The 13,428-nt window shown below is 42.2% G+C and overlaps 1 protein-coding gene across 8 annotated transcripts in view; it reads right to left on the bottom strand.

Annotated features, from left to right (window-relative positions):
• Positions 1-13,428, bottom strand: part of TGFBR3 (transforming growth factor beta receptor 3) — a 199,060-nt gene that overhangs the window by 64,826 nt on the left and 120,806 nt on the right. For 7 of the 8 annotated variants that reach the window (XM_073896325.1, XM_025872178.2, XM_073896324.1 and 4 more), the window contains exon 4: positions 9,662-9,799. The exons of the other annotated variant lie outside the window; for it this stretch is intronic. In XM_073896325.1, coding sequence (XP_073752426.1) covers positions 9,662-9,799 — 138 coding nt within the window. The remainder of the gene's footprint in view (positions 1-9,661; positions 9,800-13,428) is intronic. 8 annotated transcript variants of the gene reach the window in all.

Raw genomic sequence — 13,428 nt, 5'->3', positions numbered from 1 at the left:
CGGGAGATAATAGACCATAAAGGTTCTTACTGATCACTTACCAAGTGAACAAACCTCTGTTATGGAAATGGATTCCCTCGTGTTAAAATGAGGAAAATAATAGGACCTACTTCATAGGCTTGTTATGAAGGTTAAATAAGGTAATATATATAAAGTGCCTGGAAGAGTGCCTAGCACATGGCTCACGCTCTGTTTGTCAAATGTACACATACATGTATACATAGATTCACAACAGGCCACGAGGGTTGTCTGACAGACGGTAAGGTTGACAGGCCACAATTCATTCCTCACTGTGACTGGACCATTGCCTTCTTGTCCAATCTGCCAGAAAAGGATATATGAACCCTGTTTTCAAGGGTTGGAGCAGGGCTGGCTCCAAACAGTAGCTCTGAACATCACCCAGCAGCCTGTATCAGCCAGAAACTATAGAATCTCCAGAACAGGCTCTCTGTGATAAAGGCTAGAGATCAAATGGGCTTTTGGGGGCTTTTGGCAGAGGTGGCAGATGGATAAGCCCCTGACTTCTGGGTACACTCTGGGTCCGAGGATCACAGCTGTGTCATTCACCCACCCTCATGGGACAAGGCAGGAGCAGAGTGAAAAGAACTCCCTGGCCCAGGGGCATTCAGAGGCCATCTGAGGACCGGGTGTTAGCACCAAGGGCAAAAACCGAGAGCAAAAACTGTTCTTGGGATACACTTCTACTTCGGACAAAGAAACAAGAAAGGCCAAAGGGGCCTTTTCTTCTGCAGAAATCAGCTTCCAAGCCAGGGGGTTGGATGATGGAGGTCTGGAGTGCCAGATTTGGGCTGCCTCAAATAAACCCAAAGACTCTGTGCCCAGGAAGGAGGCAGGCCATCATGCAGTCCCCGTCAGAGACGGGGAATGCAGGCCACCTGTGGGGAATGCTTACCAAGAGCCTCACTGTCTACAACTTATGAGAGGACCAAGGCACAGCCACGAGCTTTCAAGCCAGCCTCACCACAGTCTCCCAGGAAACAGGTTTTTCCCCCTCCCACAACACAAGAAAATATTCTGCAACCTCCCTTAACAAACACTCACTTTTCTACCAAACAGCCCCTTGGAGGCTGCCTACGGCATTAACCAAGGGCACCAGCGATGTCATGTTTGATACAATTGCCCAAAGCTTGGGAGGGGCAGCTCCATCAGATTGCCAGATTAGCCTTGGACCATAAAGCCTTAAAGCAAGTAATGGAACTCTTACGCAAAGAAACCAGCCTTCCCCCCTCGGTGAAATCAAGTTTATTTAACCTCAATTTGTTGAATGAAAGCAAAGCCTTCACAGAGATGCGGCCCAGGCCTGCACACAGACATGACACAGCAAGTCCAGCCGAGCCAGGAAAAGTCGACGCTTGCGTGAACCCTCCAGGACAGGATGTCTTGATCAAGAAGAATACACCCAGGCAAACCTCATAAGGCTGAGGGGCCACTCGCGGGCAACATTCACAAGCCTTAACCTGGCAAGTTAAGATAAATCCTAGGAAGTCTTCCAAGAAACTCTTTCTGGACAAGGATTACCAGCTGAAACTGGCCTCTTTCCAACACTCGAATTGCCACAGTGACATTTAGGAAGAGCTCTCTTACCACAAATGGGCCAGAAACTCATTCCTAGGAAATATGGTAGTTGACTGACCCTAGTTCATGAGAGGATCAAGCCCCGTACAATTAGGGCTCTTATGGACAAGCCACAAAACCAACAGATAAGCAGTCTTTGGAACAAAAATGCATGGTACACAACCACTTGGAATATCCCACAGGGCACAGTGAGTCATTCCGCAAGAGACATTTTTTAAAAAGAAGAAGAACCAATCTTGAAATGTTTAGTTATTTAATCTGCCTCTGAGAGAGAATTTATTTGGGGAAAGCCTCACTGGAAAATCCAAAATGGTGTATGCGGACCCCTAGGCAGCATGCTCCTAGTATACAGGAGTGACGCTTGAGGTTGAGCAAAAGCTGTGCTCATTGTCTGCAACCCTGACCCGTGCTGCTCCCCGGCTCGCCTCACAGAAGGAGCTGCCTTCACTGCATTTGGAAGAGGAGGATTCTCATCTTCTCCCCTCTTTGGGATCCAACAATGGCACTTCTCACGCTGAACTGCAATTCCCAATCTCTTCACCATCTCTAGCAGGCAGCTCCTCGAGGGCAGGCAGTCCACTCTATTTCTCTCTGGAATCCTCCATACCTAGCCTTGGTTCGCAACAGCGTGCAGGCACTAAAAACCAGGTGTGGGATGAACGAACAAGTAGATGCATAAACTGTCATCTCAGGTATGCTCATCTCATGTTTTTCTAAATGTGGGGAGAGCTGCCAAACAAGGGAAAGGAGAAATTTCGAAAAGAAAAAAAAAATCATTTCCAGATTTTTAAATGCAACATAGTGGAGGATACAGGAATTTTTTTTTTTTTTAAGTTCCCTCCTCCACAACCAAACTCGAATGCCTGAGTTATTCAAAGGGCATTTTTGGATACTACAACTCTCACTTACACATCACTTGGAGTCATGAAAAGGAATGCGTGGACATGTGCCGTGTTATAGGCTGTGCATGTCCCTTCCTCGAGCGGAGCTGAGCGCACATCTGGGGCTATTTAACAACTGATTGGAAATTTCGCCTTCTGATTTCCAGTTAAATACTGGGCACAGGAAAACAAATAGCACTTGTTTTTCACTGAGCCTTGTCAGTCATCCAAACTGCAGTGCAGACCAGAGAACTGCCTGTGGTTTGGTGGCAGAGGCCCAAAATAGTTAGACCTTTTTTTCCCCCAAGTTGAAGTACAAGGAATAAACCAGATTTTGGAAACCCCGGGCTCTTCACCGACCCCTCCCCCCGATCTCAGAAACACAAAACTAGATTTTAAATATTAAGCATGTTCCTGGCATTAATTCACATTTTTCATTAGGATTAAATTTTGATTTGTTTTTATTCCAAAGCCAAGAGCATAGCGATTGGTTTCTCTCATTTTTTTTTTCAACTGCCCTGCCCTGATATTTACTTGGATTTGCTGAAGAGGCAATGTTCAGATTACCATTTTCTGTTTGCAATTAAACTGGAATATAATATCTAGAGCCGTATTATCAAAGAATCAGAGAGTCTCTTTAGAGACTGGCTAGTGCCATCTCCTCACTTTAGAGATGAGGAAACTGAGGCCCAAGGAGTGAAGTGATTTTGTTCAATGATACAGAACTAGTTAGTGGCACAGCCCCCTAGTACTCCGGCCTCGTGGTACCCAGGCCAGGGTATTCAGCAGAAACAAAAATCTGAATTACCTCTGAGTAGAGCTGCCTGATAAAATACGGAACAGCTAGTTAAATTTGACTTTCAGATAAACAGTGAATAATTTTTTTTTGAAGATTTTATTTATTTGAGAGAGAGAGAGAATGAGAGACAGAAAGCACGAGAGGGAGGAGGGTCAGAGGGAGAAGCAGACTCCCCCCTGAGCAGGGAGCCCGATGCGGGGCTCGATCCCGGGACTCCAGGATCATGACCTGAGCCGAAGGCAGTCGCTCAACCAACTGAGCCACCCAGGGGCCCAACAGTGAGTAATTTTTTAGAGTAAGTATGCCCAACATATCATATAGGCATACAAAAAAGAAGTAATTGTTGTTTATTTGAATTTCAAATTTAATGGGCATCCTGTAAATCTGTCAACTCTGGAAACCTTATCTTAGAAACCAATAACCTCTCCCACTCCATACCTCCACTCAAACATACACATGTATACATACATTTCTTTCTTTTTAATGTTAATGGCTGGAAAATAGAAGTTGCAGCACAGTAATCCCAAGGACTAATGAGACTGGAAGAAATTGCTGCTTATTTTTTGACTTTGTTCCTCTTAGATGCCTTTCTTCCTTATAAGAATGTAGAACAACTAACACTGACATGATGAGACATTAAAAGGCTGGCCATAAAAGAATAAAAGGCTGGCCAAGGCCTCTGGATTAGACATTTTCGGTCTCATCTTGAGCCATTTCTTCTTGTCCCAGGGCTCTGAGTCTGTGGACCTCGCAGGAAAGCGCACTTAGGTTCAGAATACAATAAAACAAGATTAAAACAAAACGGAACAAAAATCAGGTACATGGAATAAAGTAAAAAGATATATTTTTAAATCCAGTTCATTGGTTTTACATCTCAATTTTTATTATTTTTTTAAGATCTTATTTATTTATTAGACAGAGAGATAGAGTGAGCACAAGCAGGGGGAGCGGCAGAGGGAGAGGGAGAGGGAGAAGCAGGCTCCCCGCCGAGCAGGGAGCCAGACACGGGCTCAATCCCAGGACCCTGGGATCATGACCTGAGCCGAAGGCAGACGCTTAACCGACTGAGCCACCCAGGGGCCCCTACACCTTAATTTTTAAAAAGAGTGCTGGAGAGAATTTTTTTCTAACAACTTAATTGAGATATAATTCACATATTATAATATCCATCCTTTTAATCTGTACAATTCAGGGTTTTTAGTATATTCACAGTTGTAATCTAATCATCACTACCTAATTCCAGAACTTTTTTTTTAATTTTTTATTGTTATGTTAATCACCATATATTACATCATTTGTTTTGGTGTAGTGTTCCATGATTCATTGTTTGTTCATAACACCCAGTGCTCCATGCAGAATGTGCCCTCTTTAATACCCATCACCAGGCCAACCCATCTCCCCACCCACCTCCCCTCTAGAAACCTCAGTCTGTTTTTCAGAGTCCATCATCCCTCCTGGTTCGTCTCCCCCTAATTCCAGAACATTTTTACCATTCCCCAGAGAAACTGCATACCATTAGTAGTCATTCCTCATTCTCCTGTCCCACCAGCCTTCGTAATCACTGATGTACTTTCTGTCTCTATGGATTTGCCCGTTCTGGAAACAAATGGAATCACACAACATGCGGCCTTTTGTGTCTGGCTTTTTTCACTTATAATGTTTTCAAGGTTCATCCATACTGTGGTATGTATCAACATGCCACTCCTTTTAATAGCCAAATAATATTCCGTTGCATTGATTTCCATTTTTTTAACCCATCTATCAGTTAATAGATATTTGGGATGTTTCCACTTTTGGGTTGTTAAGAATAATGCTGCTATGAACACTTGTGGGCAAGTTTTTCTGTAGACATATGTTTTGCCCAATTGTCTTCAAAGGCACCATTTTATGTTCCTGCCAGCCATTTATGAGGGTTCCAACTTCCCTACATCCTCAACAGCACTTGTTATTATCTGCCTTTTTTATTAGAGCCATCCTAGGTGTGAAGTGGCATCTGGTTGTGGTTTTAAGCCTGTATTTTCCTAATGACTAATGAAATTGAACATGTTTTCGTGTGCTTATTGGCCGTTTGTGTTTTTTCTTTGATGAAATGTCTATTCAAATTGTAGCATATTTCTAAAGACAATCTAGTATTGTCCCAATCTTTTTTTTTTTTTTAAGCAAACTCAGGTTGACAGTTCAGATATTTATTGCCCAGTTGAGCTATGCTTTTTCTTCAGTGTGGAAATAATTACATAAATAAAATTTTTGCAGACTGAGAGAGTAGGGTTATTCTTATTTCTAACTGCATTGAGGGACAACTCTAATCAATTCAATATTCTCTGGGCCATCCATACACCCTACAAAAGAAAATCTACACAGCTGTGACAACTCCATCATGCATGCGCACGTGCACGTACATGTGTGTGTGCACGTGTGTGAAAGAGACACTCATACTCAAAGACTCACTACTTGACAATGAAACGATCACTCTTCATCCCACTCTGTTTCCTATGTAACCAGAACAACCAGATAAAGGAACTGCACTCGCAGAGGAAACTCAATCCCACACTCTCCCCCTACCTGATATGCTCCTTCTTGCCCATACTGTGAAATCCTAAGAAGGCCTAGAATGATTTGACAGAAAGAGCCAGATACCTTTATCAGACACTATTAAAGTATAATGTTTCTAGTCACTCATGGGTGGCTGAGACACAGCAACACAAGCCCCTGCTAACTAACTACCAAAGGTTCCCTTTTTAAGTCGGGGCAGCTATAATGCAGACGTGTCAAGTTAAATTAAAAGGTCATCCTGAACAGAGGAGTAATACCATTGCTTTAACTTTTCTCACCATCCTACTTAGAAGAAAAAAACAAACCCAAACTGCTTAGGATTGTAACTCTATCTGGAAAGTAAAGACCGCTTTAAGGCAGTAATGCAGACACACACACATCTTAGACTAAGAATCAAGAGATTGTGCCTGGGTGGCTCAGCGTGCACCTCTTGATTTTGGCTCAGGTCGTGATTTCAGGGCTGTGAGACTGAGCCCTGCCTTGGGCTCTGTGCTCAGCAGGAAGCCTGCTGGAGATTCTCTCTCTCCCTCTTCTTCTGTCTCCCACCCCCCAAAAAGACTGCCTCTCTCCTCTGCAACTCTGAGCTCGCTGGGTAACCTGGGAGAAGTCAGTGATGGAAACGGCTGGAAAATTCCATGGGCCTTCTGAAGTGTTTGTAAAATAACATAATTATCTTATCACCAAACTTTAACTCTTAACTACTGTAAATGGATAAACAGAATTCACCACGGGTTTTCTATCCAGCAGCAGATCCCTCTGCTGCAACAGCTGTCCAGTGGATGAGCAGACCCTGAAATTCCTTTCCAGCTACACAGAGCAAGGGAAGAGCTTGCCTTCCCTTCTTCACTTCACACACTCTCTCTTAGGGAGAGCTACCCAGCTTATGAGAGAGTTTGCATCACCCATCCACTGACCTGAGAACCCGAAGGAACAAAAGATGTTCTACCTTGAAGGAATGTACACAGGGGAGGAAACCATTCTCCCTAAAGAAAGCCTGCTGGACAACAAAACAGAGCTCAAGTGTCCCTGAATTTAAATCCTTGCCTTCTCCCAATGCTGTCTCCCCTTTATTGGTAATTTTAGGTTCATCACTTGCCCTGCAATCTCCTTCTGTAGGATTAACTCCAAATAGGGATGATGTTAAATTGTTAATTAAAGCCATCTCCTTTTTTCATTGTTAGTACATTTTAAACTGGTGGCCCAGAAACAGTGCTTATAGATCTTAAACAAAACTAAGGCAAATAAATAATAATTAGGGCTAAGATACTTTCCATTAAAACGCATGGAGTGGTAGGTTCACGAAGAATCCCAAAAGTGACCAGTACAACTATGATATATGTGGCCCCCACTTTACATCTGGACCTGTAGCCCAGAAAAATAGGAACTCGTTTCAATCTTGAACAGGATAAGCCAGACCTTTATAATTAGAAATATAGATTCAACATCCTTCCCAAGTGTTCTTTACTATGATTAATAACAAACAGTCACAATAACAGCAGGTAATGGGGTTAGGCACTGTACTAAACATGTTACATGTAATCTCATCTAATCAAGATAACAACCCCGTGATGCAGGGACTGTTAATTTTCCCATATTACAAGTGAGGAAAATCAGGCTCACAGAAATAAAATAATCTGCCTCAAATTACTATTTGCATTCAAAGGAGGGTGGGCAAAGCCTTTGTTCATAACCTCTCCCATAAACAGCCCAGTGTGGTAGCCTCATATAGCTATTGAGTACCTGCAATAGGGCTGGTATGCCTAAGGAACTATATTTGTAATCTTATTTTTTTAAAGATCTTATTTATTTATTTATTTGAGAGAGAAAGAGAGAGCAAGCATGGAGGAAGAGAGGCAGAGGGAGAAAAGAATCTTAAGCAGACTCCATGCTGAGTGCAGAGCTGGACTCGGGGCTTGATCCCAGGACCCTGAGATCATGACCTGAGCCTAAACTAAGAGTCGGGCGCTTAACCGACTGAGCCACCCAGGTGCCCCAATATATTTGTAATTTTAGTTAATTTAAATTTAAACAGCTCACCCATAGCTAGTGCCTACAGTATTGGACAATATAGCTCAGCACTCTAAGGGCTAAATGTACATAGACTTCATGATCATAGCCATTCCACTTACTGTCACAAATATCTTTAATTACAGGAGACAGACAATGACTATGAGTATGAAAGCAGCAGTCTGGGGTAAGAGCTTATAGAATAAGTCCTATCTGGGTTTGAAAGAATGTTACTCAATTTGGTTTTGTCCAATGTCTCCTCATGACTAGATTCAGGTTATATGCTTGTTTGGCTAGAATACAACATAAACGATGCTGTTTCATTTAAAGGCATACAATGTTTACCTGCACCATATTGGTGATGTTAACTTTGATCACTTGGTTGAGGTATTGTTGGGTATCCCTACTGTATATAGTTACTGTTTTTTCTTTTGTTATTAATAACTAATTTGAGACTATGTAAATATACGATTCCTCAAACTCCCTTCACCTTTGCTATATTTAGCTTCTTCTTCCCCCCGCTTTTCTTTTTTTAAGATTTATTTATTTATTTTAGAGAGAGAGGAAGAGAGCACAAGAGCAGGGGGAGGGAGAGAGTGACTCCCAAGCAGATTCCCTGCTGAGCACAGAGCCTGATGTGGGGCTTGGTCTCATGACCCTGAGATCATGACTTGAGCCGAAATCAATAGTTGCTTAACCAACTGAGCCACCTAGGTGCCCCTACATTTAGCTTCTATTGATGATTCCTGTCCAATAAACTTTTACTATAAATGATTACAAAATCAGGAATTTCTAACTCCACCATTCCCTCTATATGATTGATTGGCATTTGACTGAAAAGAAGAGCTGTCCCTTATCCCTTTTTACTAATTTGTCTACTTATTAGCTGTATTGATTACAGACTCCTACTTTATTCAATAGGTATCTTTGAGTTTTTAAAAGTATTCTTCAAATACAAGTGACAAGAAAATATAGATCTGGATTAAGAGTCATTAATTGGCAAAGTTTGCTCACTCTGCAAGAGAAAGAAGATTAACTGAGGCCTCTTCTTGTTCTGGATGCTTTGGGGCAAAGAGGTTTAAAAGCCTGAGTCTCTGCAGTTAAGGACATTAGCATGGAGCTCTAGCAATAGACAACATGAGTTATCACTGCGAAGGGCAGTGTTGCTCATCATCAGACATGATATCATACCCCAAAAATTCCATCCAAACAACCCATCAGTTTCTCCACAACTAGCAAACTTGAATGTTCTGGCAAACTCAAAAGGACATGATTTACAAATAGTAGGTAATATTTGGATCTTTCCACAAGAGCTGGGTTCCAGTTTTTTTTATAAAATACAAATGTTTTCATTTTGGAACTCGCTGTGTCACTTTCTCAACAAACAGATCCTCGTATCAGAAAGTAGGCCTGTGTTATATACAAATAGAATGGGCTTGTGTGTATTTATTTTGTGGTCAGAGACCACACACCTAGAGGCTATTTACAATGTTTACATTGCTCTTGATGTCACCAGAGGAGTCTCAGAGCTGAGACCAAAGCCCAGGCCACACAGAGTATGACTGCAGGTCCTGCTCTGACATGCAAACTAGACTGGACCCTCCATCCACAGTCAGACACACATGTGCAATGTTTGTTTTCTGTGACTGCTTATCTCCACCGTCCAAACCCCACTAAGAGCATTCTTCAAATTTAACACACTGTGGACTCGGGTATTATTTCAATGAAATAAGCCTTAATTTTAAAAAAGACCTGCAAAGGTTTGGGGTCCTTATATCCCTAAGGATAGTGTGAAGGATAGTCTGGGAGGGTTTCAAACACTTACCAAGAAAAGTCTAGAGACCCCAACTGCAAGCCTCTCTGTCTTCAGATGCCAGACCAGGGGCTTTGGGGAGTTGAGCAGGAACACGACAGGCTTGTGGTGAATGTGGACGGAGGAGATAGGATTGAGGTGTAGAGTGACCTAGGAAGCAACCGAAAGAGGAATCTTAACACTGGCTCCCCATTAAACTCACTTAGCGTAGCATTTGGAATGCCTTTTCACAGCTCACTGTTAAGAAAAGCTGTAAGTTAGTTCAGCGTCTATGGATAAGATATATTAGGTTGAACTCGATGATACTGCCAATATTTGGCCTTTTTTTTTTTTTTTACTACACAAATGGCTACCTTGTATAATTCAACGCACACTAATCTCAACCAAACATGATTCAGCTCCCAGTAATAGTGGAACACAAATAAACAGAACACTTTTTTTTTTCAAAGTTAGCAAAGGCAGAACAAAAGTGACTTTCCCTCAGAACTGTCTTCTCCTACAAGGCAAATGATGAAGCTGAAAAGTGAGAGTACAGAATCCCCTAGGGATGGGTCATCCCTCTGGACCACCAGAGAAAGGACTTTCTTCTCTTCCAGGTGAGCTCCAACCTCTAAAAAGTTAAGTGAGTTCTGCCAAAGAAAAGTGCCGAAAGCTAAGGGAAAGGGGCTACCAAGGGGAACTGCCAGTGCTTTCATCATCCCAACTATGAGCTTGAAGGGGTTTTCCAAAAAATGAAGCACCGAGGACACACAGAATAAATATTGATTGTATATAAACCTGGTCCAAAAAAAAAAAAAAAACAGGGAAGAAAACCTCAAGCCTGGATAAGAAAAGTGTGACCAGTTTTGATAGCAGATCAAGGACTATTGTAGGTTATGACTGTCATCATTAACATCATCAGAAAGCACCTACGAGGGCAGCTGGAAACAGTGGGTCCAATGACATCTTCCTGGAGCACACCAGCCAACGTAGGTCAACGTGAACATAGAAAAGCAAAAGGGTGCATAAAGAAATAGCAGATGCTTTCACAGAAGCATGTCTCATACTGGCTTTCTGGACAGAGGGATGAGGCAAGACCCAAGAAGCACATATGTTAAAAAAATGAACTCACCCAAGAGCACCAGAAAGTGATGAGAGGGAAAGCACAAAAAATGACTTTAGTTGGCAAGACAGAGACCGAGTAATACACTGGGAATAACAGAACATCTTAGGCCTAATCCTTATGAGGATTAAATGGCCTACAGCTATGATCTGAGCCTAGAGAGCCATCAGGGATAGAGCGCTCAAAGCTGGACTATTTTACATCTTCCAGTGGCTGCTGGCCCACTTCGATCTCAATGTATCTCTGCCTTTTATTGTAGGGACTGCCTAGGACACCAATGTCACCTATCACAGTAGCCTCTCAGGTCACTGCTAATTAAAGGCAACAAACTTTACTTTCAATACCCATGCCTTAGCACATGGTAGGCACTCAGTGAGTGCCAATTAGATATTTAATTTTCTAATTTCCAATGCGACAAAAGTACTTTATTCGATTAATAATTTGCACTATGGTACGTAATATCATGTCTATTCATTAACTGTTGAGTGTGTGTGTCTTAATCTCTGAAATAGACTGCAAACAGTAGGCAAAGATATATCTTACTTTAATACTGTGCTCAAACAGAGTAGTAGACAGTTGTTTCAAGGACCGATTTATCACAGCAGATTCATAAACTTATGTTATCTAAAAGGTTAAAAAGGCTGAGTATATTAATAGGTTCAAAGGGACTTAGCTAGCTACTTTACAGAAAAATTTTAAAACATGAGCAATACTATCATGAGCTATTTCTGCAACACAGCTAGGACCACTTTTACCATTCGGCATATGCAAAGTACTAAAAGCAGAGCACTAATGAACAGTGATGTCAAGTACGGCTGCAGCATAATAACACATTTCTTGGTTGTACAAATTCTACCCCACAGCGTTTTGCACAGCTGTCTGCATCTAGAAATAAACAGACTGGTGGCTGCTGTAAACAAGAGAGGCTGCAGAACCAGAGCAGGGGCAGAGCGTCAAACTGAATGTGGCATGAACAGAGATGCACACCATAGAAAACACACCCTCCGGAGAGGGAAGAAAGGAGAAATGAAGTCATTACTTCTTCAAGAGTACCTGAAAATTGCTAAGAAACACTCTGTCACGAACAGTATGTGCCAGTAAAAAGTTTCCAGAGTTATTCATTCCCAAATTGTTTATCAAGCACCATCACGGCACAAAGAATGGCCATGCCTATCCACCGAGGGTACACCAACTCTTTTTCCGATGATTTCCTTTGCAGCCCTCAGGCATACCACTCTTGAAGTGTGTAGATAAAATAGCAATAAATATATATCTCAAATGAACAAGAATTAAAAAAAAACTTAGGAAATGAAAAGAAAAGCGTGTATGAGACAGATATTGGTGCTGGGGTCCAAAATTTTCCAGATGGTCAAAAGTGTCAAGGCCTGGCTCACACAATCAAGGAAAGATTTCTAGGAGCCACAGCTCTGAGCTTTCCTGGAAACGGCTCCCTCTTCAATATGTGGCAGCGTCTGGCCAAGATGAATCTTCGACTCTGGCACACAGGGCCCAGGCAAAGCCCCAAAAACCATCTGGCGAAGAAGAATTCACACTATGATTGGGAAATTAAAAGAAAAATACTCAATACTTCTTTTAAAAGATCATTTGGCAGGACCAGAGAGTCCCCCCAAGCACCCACTCACCCAACCCCTCAGCAACCTTCCTCTACTGGAATAAATCTTGCTGAGGGAAAGATAGAGGACAACCAAAAACAACCAACCGAAGAATGAAGGTATAAAAGCTCACCCAGTGGTGGGGAGAACATGCCCACCAGAATATCTGCAAGAATTCCTGGCTAAGGTCCCTACTTTCTCTCAGGCAGAAAGAGAAGGGAAGGGAAGGGAAGGGAAGGGAAAGGAAGGGAAGGGAAGGGAAGGGAAGGGAAGGGAAGGGAAGGGAAGGGAAGGGAAGGGAAGGGAAGGGAAAGGAAGGGAAAGAAAATCCCCTTTAGAATCAACTGTAGATCAGGATAGACTATAATTACAAAGATAAGAGCATACTGCTGAAGGTTTTCGTGGGTGGATTATTGCCCCATGATCATGGTTTGAAGACCAGAGCTGAGGCAGGCTGCAGAAAAGAAACAACCCATGGAGAAATGATACACGTGGTATCCGATGACTTCCAGTTTGGCAATCCAGACAGCTCAAGCCTATGTTACATTTACATAGAAATAAGAGTCACTACTTAGTTCATTAGCGATAACAAACTAAACTAGGGGCCATGTGACTGGGAAGGCTGATGAAACTAAAGGGAATGCACCCCAAATGAGGAAAAAATGACTAGTCTCTAAATTAGTAGATTCTGTGTTAATCTTTGGCAGTAACAAAGCATTTGAGAACTCAGCGCAACAGATGAACCTTCTCACCACACACACAAAAACCCATATGCACACAACATTTTGCAGGCAATGTCAGAGAAAATACATTCACTGCAGGGCCCATGAATTCCAGGTTAAGTACCCATTAATCCAGGTTAAGGAGTCCATTGTAGAGGAGCAGGAACATTCTAATGGCAGAAACAGAAACAAAATGACTCCACATAATTAAACTAGAGATTATACCTCTGGTTTTAACAGGTCATCCTCTCAGAGAAAGAACTTATTAGATGACAACTCAGAAATAAAACATTTGTCCATGCAGTTTCTGGGGTTTCAGTGACCTCCTAAAACTGTACTTTG

The sequence above is a fragment of the Callorhinus ursinus genome, unplaced genomic scaffold (assembly GCF_003265705.2).
Source record: "Callorhinus ursinus isolate GAN/ISIS: 27379988/994484 unplaced genomic scaffold, GSC_fseal_2.0 scaffold9, whole genome shotgun sequence".
NCBI lineage: Eukaryota > Metazoa > Chordata > Mammalia > Carnivora > Otariidae > Callorhinus > Callorhinus ursinus.
Note: the sequence above shows the minus strand (reverse complement) of the source record. Positions and strands in the feature narration are given on the sequence as shown.